This window comes from Leuciscus leuciscus, assembly GCF_965113295.1.
Source record: "Leuciscus leuciscus genome assembly, chromosome: 14".
In the NCBI taxonomy this organism is placed as follows: Eukaryota; Metazoa; Chordata; class Actinopteri; order Cypriniformes; family Leuciscidae; genus Leuciscus; species Leuciscus leuciscus.
In genome coordinates, this window is record NC_138738.1 from 3,506,898 (window position 1) to 3,522,953 (window position 16,056).

Below are 16,056 nucleotides of genomic sequence, written 5' to 3' on the forward strand. Positions count from 1 at the left end.
GTTTACCCTGCAAAAGCTCACAGTAGAAGTGATGCTTGTCTCAGGCATTAGTTATGACAGTGTTATTCACAAAGCACAAATCAACCAGTTGAAGAATGCATGAAGTGATGGAGAGTAGTAGGACACTTGGATCATCATGTGCTAAGATTTTCAGTCAATATGTCTAATAATTGTATATTGTATTGCATACTACTGAAACACACATTCATCCTTTAAATATGGCAGATTCTAAACCTGAAAGCATAATTTTCTGAATTATTGACTGAGTTTATGTCCATAAAATACATAAACGATGAAGATATTGATTGTTTCTTTAGATGCTGATGTGTTTGTGATGGATGCGGATGCGGATGGGATGGGGTGGGCTGGGTACATTACTCACCTCGTAGACCTTTAAAATAGGGAGCAGGGAAGCATAGGAAAGAGATCACAGTCATACTCAGTTGCAATGTTGAAACAGTGCTGTTCCCATGATGACAGCAAAATAATATAGCATTTTTAACACTGAACCTAAAGATACTGAACCTAAAGACATTGGGATATGTTCACAACCTGATTGGTCGGCTTTTATGATGTATATTTCGCAATAGAACTTACAGAACATCAAAACAATGCTGTGTTCTGGGATAAATGCACTCGTTGTATGTGTGTAGCTACATATGATGGCATTCTGACCAACTGAGAACTCATGAAGAGCTTATAAAGTGTGTAAAGGAGTCAAAACAGACTGGTTTTGAGTTTGTTGCTGGACCAGCGATCCACCTTATTTTGCAACTCATAAGCTATTTTCTTTGAATGTGCAACAATTTCGATTCATTTGTCGCTTATAGGTAAATAACTAGAAGAATAACAGTAATGCAGTAAACGGTAAACCTATTTGCGTTATAATTACCAAACAGTGTGTTTATAATTATGACAATAAATTTGAATAATATGACCACAAATACTAGTTTTCAATATCAAGCAGCATAACAGACTGTTTTTGTACAGCTACAATAATGAAGCAAATGACATCGGAAGCCTCGCACATTCAAGCTACAAATGGCCACGTTCGCTCTTATGTAAAAGACAAGGTGGATAACCAGCTTGAACAAGATCTACCAGGTCAACTGAACCGGCTGCACTAAATAGGCCATCTATACATTAGACATAATGTATATAGACATATCCCATAAATGACCAGTCTGGACTGGTATTCCCTTCTCCTCACCCAGCTCTTCTTCTTCTTCTTCTTGGCCTCCTGTTCCTTCAGGCTGCCGGCGCTGGAGTGACTGGTGATGCTGTTCAGACTGGAGATGCTCTCAGACGAGTTCTGCCGGTCCATCTGCAGCTCTGGGAGAAAAATATAAGAAGAACACACGCTTTATGCATGAAATGATTACATGTAAATATACAAAATAATATTGTAGATTAAAACATCTTGATCATTCTGAACTCAGACTTCCAAACCTTTGGGTGTGGTGTCGGCGGTACTGAGGGCCCCTTGCATGAGGGACTGGGCTTCTGTGTTCTTGGTCTTCAATATATCTATGGTTTCCTTCAGGTCCTGTAGCTCAGAATCCTGAAATTACAAGGCAAAGTTAAACTTACTTAACTTTACTCACCAACGCTGTGTTTATTTGATCAAAAATACACTGTGATATTGTGAAATATTATTACAATTTAAAATAACTAATTTCTATAGAAATCTTTTTTAAAATGTAATTTATATCTGTGATCAAAGCTCAATTTTCAGCCTCATTACTCCAGGTAAAGGTACATTTATGCATATTTTAAAATAAATTATAATACAGGGCTGTTGAATGCTTGATTCTGATTGGCTGACGAACGTTCTAAGGTGTGCAGTTATTGTCAGGGAAACGCACGGCTAAAGTAGTTCCAGCAGGTCTTGACCGCATTACAGTTACATATCACTTTGCCAAATGATTTCAGTTATTTCAAAAGGTTTTTACAGTCTACAACAGCAAAAGAACCAAAACTCACAACGACACTGACCATGCAAATAAATATAGTTAACAATAGAATAAAAACAAATTATTTCCATGTTTTTCCCCCACAAAATTAAGTTTTATTATGTACGTAAACCACATAGTCTCTCTCTCCCGCTCAAACGCACACACACAGTACGGACACACACTCACACAGAAATGTGTTGTTAGCACTGCGCTTTTATCAGTAAAATAGTTTAGCAACTTAAAAGCTACATGACATTTCTCACTAGCGAGATAATAACGGCGCTGTTCTTGAAGCAGATAAACTTACAGTTTCGCTATTAGTAGAGACGCTGCTGCCCGAACACTGTTGAGAGACGCACAGATTCAGGTAATTTACACACGCTTAATCTCTCTCTCTCTAATAACTGCATTAGTAACTGCATTAGTCTACTATCAAAGCCTCAAGCCTCCGTTACTAGCTATAAAATGACATTTTGGAATTAGCAACGGAGGCGTGGGATGAGATGCGTAAGTAATTAGTCCTTCACACAGGAGCGTTTTAACGACAAAAACCTGACAAATGTCTTGAAATACATCATCTGAACAATGTTCTCTGGACCGTTTAATTATTAGAAAATAATACAGAATCAATACTAATGCATTATTTTTCTAATAATTCAACGGCCCATTGTCAGTTATTCCTTACATATTATTTGCAAATAGTTTAAATTGATGAGGCTACTTAATAACTACATTCTTTTTATTTATTTATTCCCTTAAACACATTTTAAATCATTTAATTCCTTTAAATAAAAAGACCAGATACCCCCCCCCCAAAGTTGAAGCCTTGCTGTAAACTGACCTTCTGCTCAGAAGTGACCGACAGAGTCTGTAGTCGTGCTGTCATGAGGGCCAGGCTCTGTTCAAACGCCGCCACCAGGTTGGCCTGCAGACAGGAACAGGTTAGTGTCTGACATACTGTACACTACGCATCATTACACAACACACACACTCAGATGTGTGTGTCTCCATCTGGACGGGAGTGACGGGAAAGGACGGGAATCAAGAACAGCTGTTGAAATGAATGGATGGATGGATGGATGGAGGGTGAATAGAGGACGACCTGCAGGCTGGAATTGACAAAAACATGAGGTTGCCATATGACGACACACACACGCTACAGAAGAGAGAGTGTGTGAACGAGACTATGGAATCATCCTGATAAAAAAGACAATATCCATCATGCTTCTCACTCCGACTCCGGCTCCGCATGCTACTGCATCACAACTACACGTTTACATTTCCTGGAAAAACTCTCCCACGTCATGCTAGGCTGTTGTGGCTGGTTACCAGGGTGTTTCTAGGTGGTTGCAATAGCATGTTTTCATGGTTGCTAAAGGTTTGCTATGCAGTGTCTAGGGTGGGATGGATGGTTGCCAGGGCATTGCTATGTGGTTGCTAAGGTGTTCTAAATGTTAATAGTATGCTGTGCAATTGTCAGGGTTTTCTCATTGGTTGATAGGGTGCTATGGATAGTTGCTATGTGGTTAGCAGGGTGTTGCTCTGTGATTGCTTAGGTGTTCTCAGTGGTTGCCAGAGGGTTGCCAAGTGGTTGTTAGGATGTTATGGAAGGTTGCCACTGTTTTGCTATTCTTTTGCTTGTGCTGAGTATTTTTTTTACCCCCATATGTATGTGGGACCGTACTCTCAGGGGCACAGAAATAAAAATCTCTACTCTCTAGTCTAGTGCGCAGTCTTGCTCCAGATTCTGGAAGATTTGATCATTACCATATAAGGCATAAAAAGGAAAATGTTTGACACTGAAGCTGTGTCTGAAACCGCTCACTCGTTCACTCATTCACTAATCCCTACATAGTGAATGGCAGTTGAGTGCACTACATCAGCAAAGAGTGAACGAAAATGAGTGAGCGAATTCGGACGCTGTCATAATTATCACGCGCCAGAGAGCTCGGACAATTTCGTCATAAACATTACTTACCCATCTTTGATATTTCCTTTTTTGGCTGTATGAATTGTATGTAACAATTGTATGTATGTATTTTTCACGTTTATTGCGTTATTTGATTTAAAAAAAAGACTTGCTTGTCATATTTATTTACTTTTTACATTTATATGTGAAAATAAAAGAGAACAAAACACTACACAACACAATTGTTTATTCAAATATAGATATAACGGTATATAAATAAATAAATAAATAAATAAATAAATACATACATACATAAAACTGTCAAAAAAAACCCTCCGTTATTTAAACATTACTTTCATTACTTTCGCGGGGTTTCCAGTCAGTCAAATGATTGTTAAGTGTCCTTCAAATGATTGTTTTCTATCTCGCGTGCGCCGTTGCCATGGTGACATTGTTGCCGTCCGTCATATTTATTTTTCATTCGCGCTCTATCGCCTTATCGTGTTGGATTGTGGGAAATAGTGTCTCAGCAAGTGTACATCGGATGTACACTTGAATTCAGAGAGGATTGTGGGTAAAAGTAGTGAACGAATGTAGGGAATGATGTCGTTCACTCAGAATTCGGACACCACTACAAAATGGCCGACACCCTAAATAGTGCACTATATAGTGGATAGGGAGCGATTTCAGACACAGCTTGAGTGTTGGATTTGCTATGTGGTTGGTAGGGTGTTATGAATGGTTGCCAGGGCATTGTTATGTGGTTAATAGGGTGTTGCTCAGTGGTTGCAAGAGCATTGCTAAATGGTGTTAGGTTGTTGTGAATGGTTTCCAGGGTGTTGCTATGTGGTTGTTAAGGTGTGTCAGCACATTGTGCTAGAGTGTTCTGGGTGGTTGTTAAGCAGTTGCTAGGGTATTGTAAGTGGTTTCAAAGGTGTTCTGGGTGGACATACAAAGCACAAATGATGCAATACAAGTCACACACAAAATTGAATACTCTGGGTTATGGGTTTGTTCAAATGAGCAAATGCAACTTTTAATCCTCAATTAGTGGATTTGTGATTATGTCAGTGTTTGCGGTTCCGGTTCCCACTTTCAGCACACAGGGTCAACACTATGACATCATCAGCATTAGGTCAGATGACCCCTAAAAAGCCACAGAGCAAACCCAAATAACTTCCACTTCACATTAGGGCTGGGCATTGACACTAATTTCACGATTCGATTTCGATTCACAAGCTTGCAATTCTATCCGATTAAATCCGATTAAATCCGATTAAATTCGATTCAATATCAATTCTTTTGGAAATAAATAATACATGGCAAATTTTCTCAATGAAAAAAAAATCTCAACGAATGTTATAAACTACACTGGGTGTCAGTTGGCACTACATTACTATAATATTGAAGGTTAATATTAACTGATTTGTTTACAAACACAAATGACACACAAGGAAGATTTTTATAATAAAGTTATAATATTAACTTTATAATTACATAATTATGTTTCTACTCCAATTCGTTTTTTTTTATTATAAACATTTGAATGGTGGCTGTCATAAAAACTTGACGGATTTCTTCAAACATACATTAAATAATGAAGAACATATAATGAATATGTAACATGGTGCATATATTTAGCAAAATTAGTTATCTTTTTACCAAACTTAATGTGACATTACGTGACATATAGACCTTATTCAGGTATGAGAGTGAGGCTCTGAGGGATAGACTTACCGTGTTTTCAATGGCATCCGCTATAAAAGCGGTATAAAGCTCCTAGATCACATATAAATTTCCACAGCTCATATGGTCTGTTTTTTTTTTTTTTGTCTACTGAAATAATAGATATTTTTGCAGTGTTTCGTCAGCAGAACAATCCAAAAAACACATGAAATAACAGTACAACCCAGTGAAGAGATGCATTCGCGTTCATTCCCGTTACAAATAAATAAATAAAAATGAAAATAATACCAAAACATGTAAGGCAAATTATATCACTCACAGATTAAATTGAATATAATTTCAGGGGGGTTAATCCATGTACTGTATGTTGCCAGTAATTTAGAGACTTTTAAGGCACTCATCTTTTTTAATTGTTTTAAGGATTAAAAATAAATAAAATGAAATGCCTCAAAACATGGAGAAACTTTAACAAATCTACATTTGTGTAAATAAAAACTTGGCTACAATCAACATATTATCACGGGACAGTAAAGTGTCCATCGAATGCGCACTTCAGAATTTCAGCGGTAGTAGTAGGACATCCGGGGACTTTTTTCTACTGTTTTACGCATATATACATATACACCTATATATAGTAGGGAAGTACTTGATTTCAGACGCATTTCAAAAATAACAAAGCTTATTGCGACTTATTGGATGGGAGACGTGTTACAATGTTCTGTTCATTCATCATCTGAAAACAGCATAGACTAAAATATCGATTCTTGTGATTTAGGAATCGATATCAGTTCATGAAAATGAGAATCGATTAAAATCGAGAAATCGATATTTTGCACCCAGCCCTACTTCACATCATCAGTCAGCGCCACACTAAGGGCAGGGAGGCCTTCGAGAAGCACACACACACACACACATGCAACAGCGAGTGACAGTCCAACAAACCTGGCCTGCCTGCAACAGCCAGAAACCCCAGGAACCAGTCCGTCACCAGAGGCCGGAGAGGACATCAGCCAGGGAGAGAGGGAGAGCGCTGTTAGGACTATAGGGCCACAACTCTCCATCCCACACACACACACTCATATATGCACCGGGATCAGAAATCAGGGCCCTCTGGAGGGGATTTACAGGTGCATTCTCACCTTCGGTTTCCACACATTTAAAGCACAATGTAGAGCCCTACTCAGACAGGACTACTTTTCCCTGAGGTGATTTGGTAAATTCATGCTTTATAGATGTACTTTGTGATTTTAATCCTGTTGGAATCACCCTGGGAAAACTAATCCTGTCCTCATGTGAGCGTCACTACAGTGTGTGACTGTATTGCTGAAGCAGCAGATCAGTGCAGGGGGAGCTGAAAAGCAGGTTAGTGGGAGTTTGCCGTGAGAAGTGATCAATTATTGACACCAGAGACAGCGGGATTTAAAACACTAGGAATAGTGTGATTATAAAGATCAACATTGCATGGCAACGCTCATTAATGAACTAATAATCCTGGGTTGACTGGGGAAACAAGCAATGATTATTGAAAAGTTTAGCAAAGGGGTAGAATGTAGAAATGCCGGTGATGTCACTGACATGACAGAGTGTCTGATAAACAAACAGCTATGACAATATATTATGGATATTTAAATGGATAGTTCAACCAAATATTTAAATTCTGTCATTAATTACTCACCTTCATGTCGTTCCAAACCCGTAAGACTTCCGTTCATCTTCGGATCACAAATGAAGATATTTTTGATTGATGGATGTTTAAATGTGAATAAAAGCCCGAATTAAATCTGTTAATCATATAGAGCGATCGAGTCTCTTCAGAAAATTTAGACTAAACCACTCAATTCATATTAGTTTTACGATCTCTCACTGAACTTTTTGAAGCGTCAAAGTGGTAGTTGCGTGGTTGTCAATGGAGGGACAGAAATCTCTCAGATTTCATCAAAAATATCTTCATTTGTGATCTGAAGATGAACGAAAGTCTTACTGGTTAGGACCGACGTGAAGGTGAGTAATTAATGACAGAATTTTCATTTTTGGGTGAACTATCCCTTTAAGTACGTATAAAGACTCAAAATTGCTATAGCTATTTCGACACAATAAATGTGACTTGTATGATATAAAATGTAATAATATAAATATGAAATAAAACAACATTTTAAAATTTTCAATGAATAATATAAAAAAAAATTATGAGATCTTAATTGTAAATGTATTAATTGAAAATAATACCAAGAAAATAGAATGCAGTGAAATAACCCTCATTTTAAAAAATCTGCAATTGTGTGTATAATAGTGTGTGTTTGCACGTACATTTGCAGAGAGTTGGGTGGTCAGGCTGGCCACTTTATCCTGAGACGACTCGAGCTCACGCCTCAGTATCCGGATTTGCTGAGATGGAAAAAAAAATTCATATTTAGCACTAAAGTACTTTCAAAACACAGATATTTATGGTCAGCAAAAGATGGTTTAAGCATAAAATGAACTGAAATTAGTATAAGAATCACGTCACTTAAAAAAGTCAACTATAAATGGTTGTTTTACATGTCTGGTTCTTGGCCAGAATGAGTTGCAGTGTGGATCATCAGACTATCAAACGTGAATATGAATGTTTTATATCTTGAGCAGAAAATAAGAGGAAACAAAGGATAAGGACAAGCTGACAACAGCGTCATAAGACAAGTCTTACCTCTCCTTGAATTCTCTCTTCAGTCTGAGAGTGCATGACACAGAAATGGAGATAAAGACCAAGAAAGGTGAGCAAGGACAGGAAAGAGAGAGGAGAAAAAGCCTGCGCGTTAAAGGGATAGCTCAACCAAAAAATGCCATCATTTACTCCCCCTCGTGTCGTTCCAAACCCATAAGACTTTCATTCATCTTCAGATCACAAATGAAGATCTTTTTAATGAAATCTGAATGATTTCTGTCCCTCCAGAGACAGCTCTGCAACTACCACTTTGAAGCTTCAAAAAAATTAATAAAGAGAAGGTTTAGCCCAAATATTCTAAAGAGAAATGATCACTTTATATGATGAACAGATTGAACTCAGGCTTTTATTCACATAAACATTTATCAACTCACACATCAGAAGCTCAAACGTGATGCGTAACTCGAGAATGAACCTCATTGGTTCTTACAGATGCTCAAACGTGATGCGAAACATGAGAATGAACCTCATTGGTTCTTACAGAAGCTCAAACGTGATGCGTAACACGAGAATGAACCTCATTGGTTCTTACAGAAGCTCAAACGTGATGCGTAACACGAGAATGAACCTCATTGGTTCTCACACATCAAGTGAACATGCTTGAGCTTCTGTTTATCATTACTGATATGTGAGTTGATGAATGTTTATATGTGAATAAAAGCCTAAATTAAATCTGTTTATCATATAAAGCGATCGAGTCTCTTCAGAAAATTTGGACTAAACCGCTCAATTCATATGGATTAGTTTTACAATCTCTTACTGAACTTTTTTAAGTTTCAAAGTGGTAGTTGTGTAGCTGTCAATGGAGGGACAGAAATCACTCAGATTTGATAAAAAATATCTTAATTTGTGTTTAGAAGATGAACGAAAGTCCTACGGGTTTGGAACGACATGAGGGAGTAGATGATGACACAATTTTCATTTTTCTGTGAACTATCCCTTTAAGAGAAACTGCAAGATTTAAAGGGCCAGTCAGATCAGATTTTGTGCTCCATCCAATTTCATTCATAAGAATATGAATGTGTAGAATTTTCAGATTTATCTAGATAATAAAGTTCAAGGTTGATGAACTTTGAGCTGGGAATTTTTCTTTTTCTATTTTAGCCACAAAAAAAAAAACTGACCAATAGAGGATCTAAACACCATTCAACATCATCATTTGAACACATACAGAAATCAACCCAATTTCAACATCCTCATAAGTTTCTACTCACAGAATAGTTGGATGAGGCATTTGAGGCCAGAGACAGCACAGATCCATGAACTGAGAGAGAGAGAACACAATGCATTTTTGCTTTATAACTGAAGTCAACATGAAACGCTGTTTGCAACCAATTACTCTTTATAATATGGTATATATTCAAATGAAACCAGTAGAGACTTCACTGATGTTTAGAATAACATGCACTGAAGAATCATTCAAACTAGAACCAGGATTATGTATTAAAGAAAAGGCTTGATTTTATGATGACTGCAAGTATTCATTAGATATCTTGTTTGGCCATTGAACAGTGTTTGGTGTTGGTAATTGAAAATAAAGCTGAAATAAAATATGAATATTTGATGAGAAATATAAACGTAATTTTTTTTTTTGTCTTGGCAAATAACTGAAATAAGTTTCAGTACTAAAACTACAAAAAAATTAGGAATAGAAAATAATAGCTAAATAGAACATAAAAAAAATGAATAAAAATGGCAAAAGCAACTAACAAAGTTACCAAAACTTCACAATTTTAATTAATACTAAAATAGTATAAAAATAAAATAACACTGCTATTGAGCTATCAGTAAAAATGAGATAAAAAAACAGGTTGGTTTAACTCTCTATGCCCGTTAAAAGCAACAGGTAACACTTTTAAGTTAGACTGACTTCGTATTTATGTTTGCATGCATTTGAACACAGTTTATTTGCAAAGTGAAGCATTTATGCACGTCCAATCAAATCGAGGGACAGGTACGGATCATTTCCTGTGGCTCACCGTCTTCACTCGGCTCTCTGAAGGATCCGGATCTCATCATGCTCTTCGGTCGGTCGGCCAGAGAGAGAGAGCTGCCCAGAGGAGAGGTCCCGTACAGCTCGTAGCCCATGTCATTCGCTGGGATGCTGTTGGATCGTGTGATTTGGGAACTCGGGATTGGCGCCACTGTGGAGAACGTCGAGGTGATTTATCTCAGTCATGTGATCAGGTCTTACCTGTAAAATGAGAAGGTGTTTGACTTCACTTACCCACGTTGGTTGGCGGTGTTTTCCCTAGAAAGGGCTGTGTCACGTGTGTGGGTGAAGGAAGCTGAGGCGGGCTCTCCGAATCCGTCATGCTAGTGATGGTGTGGGAATGCCGGCGTTCCCTTCCTTCGCCATCGGACTGACCGCTGCCATAGCGACTGAGGAAGACAGTGTGACATATGTCAGAATCACCTTACATCGCATTGCTGTACTAGTTCATTTTAGATTAGATAAATGTACCTGAATCCTTTCTTGGGTAAGGTGTTCCTATCAGTTTGTAAACTGGGAGGGGTAGAGAGCAGCACATATAAATACCTCACCCCAAACCAGCACTGTTAGCATTACACTGATATCCAGTCCACAATCTTTATCTGAGAGTGTAACTCGTCTAGTTTATTCTTTCAGTTGGTTTGCTCTTTGGCCAGTAGGGGGCGACTGGCTCACACCAGATGACATGAGCATTCTTTTAATATTTTATTGTGCTCATTTGAAACATTTAGTGTGTACAGGAGTATAAGTGTACACAATTTATATATATATATATATATATAAATAAAAATTGAGAAGGTTGAGAATGTATATATATATATATATAAATTGAGGTTGAGAATATGTATATATATATATATACTGTACATTCTCAACCTCAATATATATATATGTATATAAATGTATATTATATACATTCTCAACCTTCTCAATATATATATATAGAGAGAGAGAGAGAATATATATTATATTATATATTATATTAATAATATATATATTATTAAATTATTATACAATTCTATATATCTATATCTATATACATTATATATAATATAATATATAAAATATACATATATATATATAATAAAATAAAATTAATTAATTAACATGATAATATTATCGATTACGAAATATGTTAAAATAATAATATTAATTCATAATTGAAAAAAATGGCTAACATGTGATAGGCACTTTAAGTGAGGCCTGCACACTAGCATCCTTAAAAGCAATGCTGGTGACAGTTATGCTGCTCGTTTTAACAGGTTCATTCATTCATTAGTCTTTGCTCAGTTAAACCAGCCATTATCCAAGCCCAAACTCACCTGTCGCCTAAAGTGATGGAGGTGCGACTGCCTGCGCCCCACGTCCCAGCACTCCCGGCTTCTTCCCGGTCTCCCAGATCAGCTTTTAAGGGCACGCTCATATGAAGAGGCAGTGACTCCATGCTGCGGTGCAGGCCGGACATCTTCGGGTAGAGGATCGGGGAACTGCTCACAGACAGAGCCTGGCCCGAGAAACAGCTGGGAGAGTCGATGTGGAGCACCGGCGCTGGGCTCGGGGTGAGTCGAGGGGGCAAGCGGGAGCCCGCCAGGTCCTGGAGCTTGGAGTAGGGAGGGATCTTTGGAGGAAGGTCTTGGATGGTGATGCAGGAGTCCAGGCTGTTGGAGTTGACCTTGTCTAGGAGAGCCAGGCTGGGAGGCTGAACCACAGACTTACTGCTCAGCAACCTGTTCGAGTAAAAGCACCAAATCAGCATCAGTGGCGTCATGAACTCAAAGACCCTCTGTAGTCAAGCACCGCATGAAGCCGAGGGATTTCAGTGCATCCAAAGGAACTAAATAAAGAACACGCTGCCAACCATAAAATCCACCTCAAAGGCTCTTTATGTCCGCTTCCAGAAAGGCTTTTAAATAATTGAGTAGCATAACTTGCGTAATATAAACATCAGCAGAATATTTCCTCCAAAAAAGTTGCCTATTAAAGTTGCTTAATTTACTAAATCAAACACTTATTTTTAAGTCACTTAATGCAGTTAAGTCATAATTTACCATTTGTTAATTATTATTTGAATAATTATTCAAATATTCAATATATAAACAAAATATTTTTTAAATATCATGAATTGATTGTTGTGATTTGTTAAATAAATTAGCATTTGTTAAATCACAAAGCCACAGATCAGAATCATTAGCTGTAACAATTAGAATTGATTTAAATAATTAACAAACCATAATAATCATAATAATATTTGTTTTATTTCAAAGGAATGGGGTGCTGTGTAGCACATAAAAAAAAAATATTTTAAAATATAAATATTTATTTGTATACCTGTTGATTTAATTGAATATTATTTATAAATAATACAAAACAATATATAAATAATTTAAAATATCTAAATAATTACATAAAATATCTAAATAATTTAGGACAAACAAAATCATCATTAAAGAAAAAATTTTAACCAAACATTTTTATTTAATAGTTTAATAATATTCAATACATTATTCAATAAGCATAGATTTGAAGCATATATTAAAATATATATAAGTGTATAATCAAAATATGTGTGTGTATATACAGTATATACATTTCTTTTTTAAACAAATTATTAAGTAATTTATTTCCATTTTATAGTTAAAAAAAAGAAATTGTATTTTATTATTAATTTTATTTACAAATGAAATGGTTACAATGAATATCATTTGACATGTGGTATTTCTGCATATGCCGTACCTTGGCGTGCAGGTCGGAGAGCTCAGCTCAGGGTATTTACTGGAGCTCGTCCTCCGCATTCGATGGATCTTCTCCACACTCTCTCCACAGCTCTCGGCCTTCAGACAGCTGATCTCCAGGTCCGCCTTGGCCTTGGCCCTTTCCTTCTCCTTCTCACGATCCGTCTGGTTGACGGGTCCTGTGAAGCTCGGCCGACTAGCCGCTTTAAAGCTGCCTCCTTCTTTTCCTCTGGTGGGCATGGTGTTGGGCAAAGCTGGCACGGGTTTAAGAGTGAGGAGGCTGGCATCGATGCTGCCACTAACAGGGCGAGAGGTTAAACTCATAGCACTGGATTTTGCAGGCCGTGGAAGACTTCGATATTGGATGCTACCGCGAGCGTTGGGCGCAAGGAAACCCTGTTCGGAGCCGCTGGCATCAAAGCTGTTTTTGCGCACACCTCCACCTGGGACGGGTTTGATGGGGATGCCCGAGGACTTTGGGGTTTTGCCCACAGTGGCCGAGCCACTGGTGATAGTGGCGCCTCCTGCTGTCAGGACAGTGGCGGTACCGGTGGTCGGGGGTTTCTTGTACCCAAAGGAGCCGCCGGCGGAGGGTTTCACCAGACCTGAGGGAGGCTTGCGGTGCTCTGCGTTCTCCCGGCCGGCATCAGAGCGGGAGCGCTGGAGACCCGTTGCCTTCACTGACATTTTCACCCTTTCAACTGCCTTTGAGTCTCCTTTGGGGACTTTAAAGAAAGAGAGAAAACCGTCACTAAAACTGACAACATCGCATCATTTCTCATTCATGTGCATATTTAAACCCTTGAGCATCAAAGTTTGGTGTCACACATCTGGACGTGTTTGAAGATACAGAGGGGAATATTAGTGGTCAATGACTAAATTTCACTTCATAGAATATTTTCTGGTATTTTTATGTGTTTTTGTGTGATTTCAGGGAAACTTTTCTGTTCAGAGAAATTTCTTTAAAATAATATTATCTAAGACATGAGAACTGGTTCTACATCCATAAAGATAAAATCAAATCTACAATATTTTTAACCACAAAATCTCTATCAAATCTCTTCATCAAGTAATTATAATATCCTTTAAATAGTATTATAGTATTTATTAATATTTGGAATTAGCATTTATTCTTAGTATGTTCAGTTTTCCTTTAGTCTTAGTTTTGTCTCAATTTGTTACGTGCTTTTGTAATTTTATAGCTTTTTAATATTTCCATTTTGCTTTAATTTATACAGTATGTTTTAGTAATTTTTGTAATTTTAATACTTAAACATATTTCAGTTATTTGCCAAGGCAACATTTTTAATTTTCATTTACGTTTTCTAATAAGATAAGTAAACTAAATAATCTAATATTTATATTTTATTCCAGCTATATTTCAACTAATAAAAAGTTTTTAATCTTTAATATCTTTAAAAAACAGAGTTTTAAACACACCAAACCCCAATGAAAGCCAAAACCAGAAACCTGAGACGTTCATACTACATTAACTCTCATAAACTATGAAAGAGCAACCTGTGAGCAACAAAATCTTCCTCGAGGACGGAAATAATCCATTGCATTCTTTGAAGTCTCCTGAAATGTCATGTTAAAACCACATAAATGAATTGGTAATCATTCAGCTCCGTGAAATACATCAAAATACCCTGCTATTACCATCTGATACCACCATACCACAACAGCACTTTCTGTGGGAAATGCCCACATCAGCCTCATCATCATCAATAAAGTTAAATTTCCTTTCACACACACACACACACACACACACACACACACACACACACACACACACACACACACACACACACACACACACACACACACACACACACACACACACACACACACACACACACACACACACACACACACACACACACACACACACACAAGCTGAATCAGTGTTGATGACCAAAACCAGGATGACACGTTCTTCGTGTGGTCAGAGTCAGATACGTGTCTTTTGAAAGGTGAGTAGGAAAGCCTTGGGGGTATGACATCAGATGAAGTCATGGAGAGAACCCGATTGAAGCTATGCTTAAGTTTCTGTGGCTTAAATCTACAGTGTGTGTGAGTCATGGATGCAAGCACTCATCTGCATTTAATTAGAGACACTGCAAAGATAAAGAGCGTCTCAGCCCACACAAGAGATAAACTCAGCTGAACGCGTGATTCGTCGGATGAGACCGACACGAATCACATCTGAATATTACACAGTGACCAAGAATAACTTGCTAATGAGGTTTAATTGACTAATAATTACTGATATAGGAGATTTAATGACTGTACCAATACTAAAGACACTTTAAAAGCACATTTGTTGGGTTTGAAATGATAAAACAGCTGATTTACTTTTCAAAATGAACACTTTCTGGCTCCCAAACTGCATGCTAACATACCACTCTTACCACTTCTGCATTATACAGTACAGAGTGCTCAGTATGCAATACTCTTATACACACTACAGTTCTGTTTGAATTTTTAATCTCACCAAGGCTGTGTTAATTTAAACAAAAATACAGTCAAAACAGTAATATTGTGAAATATTATTATTACAATCTAAAAGAAAGGTTTTTTATTTGAATATATTATAAAATGTAGTTTACTCCAGTGATCAAAGCTGAATTCCTTCAATAACCTCGTTACTTCAGTCTTCAGTGTCACATGATCCTTCAGAAATCATTCTAACACACTGATTTTCTGCTCAAGAAACATTTCTGATTATTATCAATGTTGAAAACAGCTTCATATAAATATATATAATAGTGTAATTTTACTTCAAAGTGGCTACACACACCCAAAGACAACAGAAAGCACCAGTTTTATTCAGTGCTATGACTTTTTATTCCTTAAATTGGTGATTATGTTTTTGCCATTTGAACAGAGAAAATGTGCATATGGCACCATGGCTGCTGGTGTTCTTCTAACCTGACAGGCTTCTCTCTCATCAAATCTTCTATGAAAACATGGTAAATGAAAGTTAAAGGAACGATTCACCAAAAAATAAAAGTTCTGTCATCGTTTGCATGTTCATGCCGTAACAAACCAGCATGACTAGATGCATGAATGAGGTTTGA

The 16,056-nt window shown here is 37.3% G+C and overlaps 1 protein-coding gene across 8 annotated transcripts in view; it reads right to left on the reverse strand.

Moving 5' to 3' along the window:
• The window catches only part of nav1b (neuron navigator 1b), a 79,961-nt gene that overhangs the window by 15,199 nt on the left and 48,706 nt on the right, over positions 1-16,056 (reverse strand). For 2 of the 8 annotated variants that reach the window (XM_082136298.1, XM_082136302.1), the window contains 12 exons: positions 12,978-13,701; positions 11,567-11,971; positions 10,716-10,757; positions 10,479-10,633; positions 10,231-10,395; positions 9,466-9,515; positions 8,234-8,257; positions 7,858-7,935; positions 2,797-2,880; positions 2,263-2,298; positions 1,450-1,561; positions 1,211-1,332 (listed from right to left, as the gene is read on the reverse strand). In XM_082136298.1, the coding sequence (XP_081992424.1) occupies positions 1,211-1,332; positions 1,450-1,561; positions 2,263-2,298; positions 2,797-2,880; positions 7,858-7,935; positions 8,234-8,257; positions 9,466-9,515; positions 10,231-10,395; positions 10,479-10,633; positions 10,716-10,757; positions 11,567-11,971; positions 12,978-13,701 (1,997 nt within the window). The remainder of the gene's footprint in view (positions 1-1,210; positions 1,333-1,449; positions 1,562-2,262; positions 2,299-2,796; positions 2,881-7,857; positions 7,936-8,233; positions 8,258-9,465; positions 9,516-10,230; positions 10,396-10,478; positions 10,634-10,715; positions 10,758-11,566; positions 11,972-12,977; positions 13,702-16,056) is intronic. The other 6 variants (XM_082136300.1, XM_082136304.1, XM_082136305.1 and 3 more) reach the window with 4 other exon arrangements.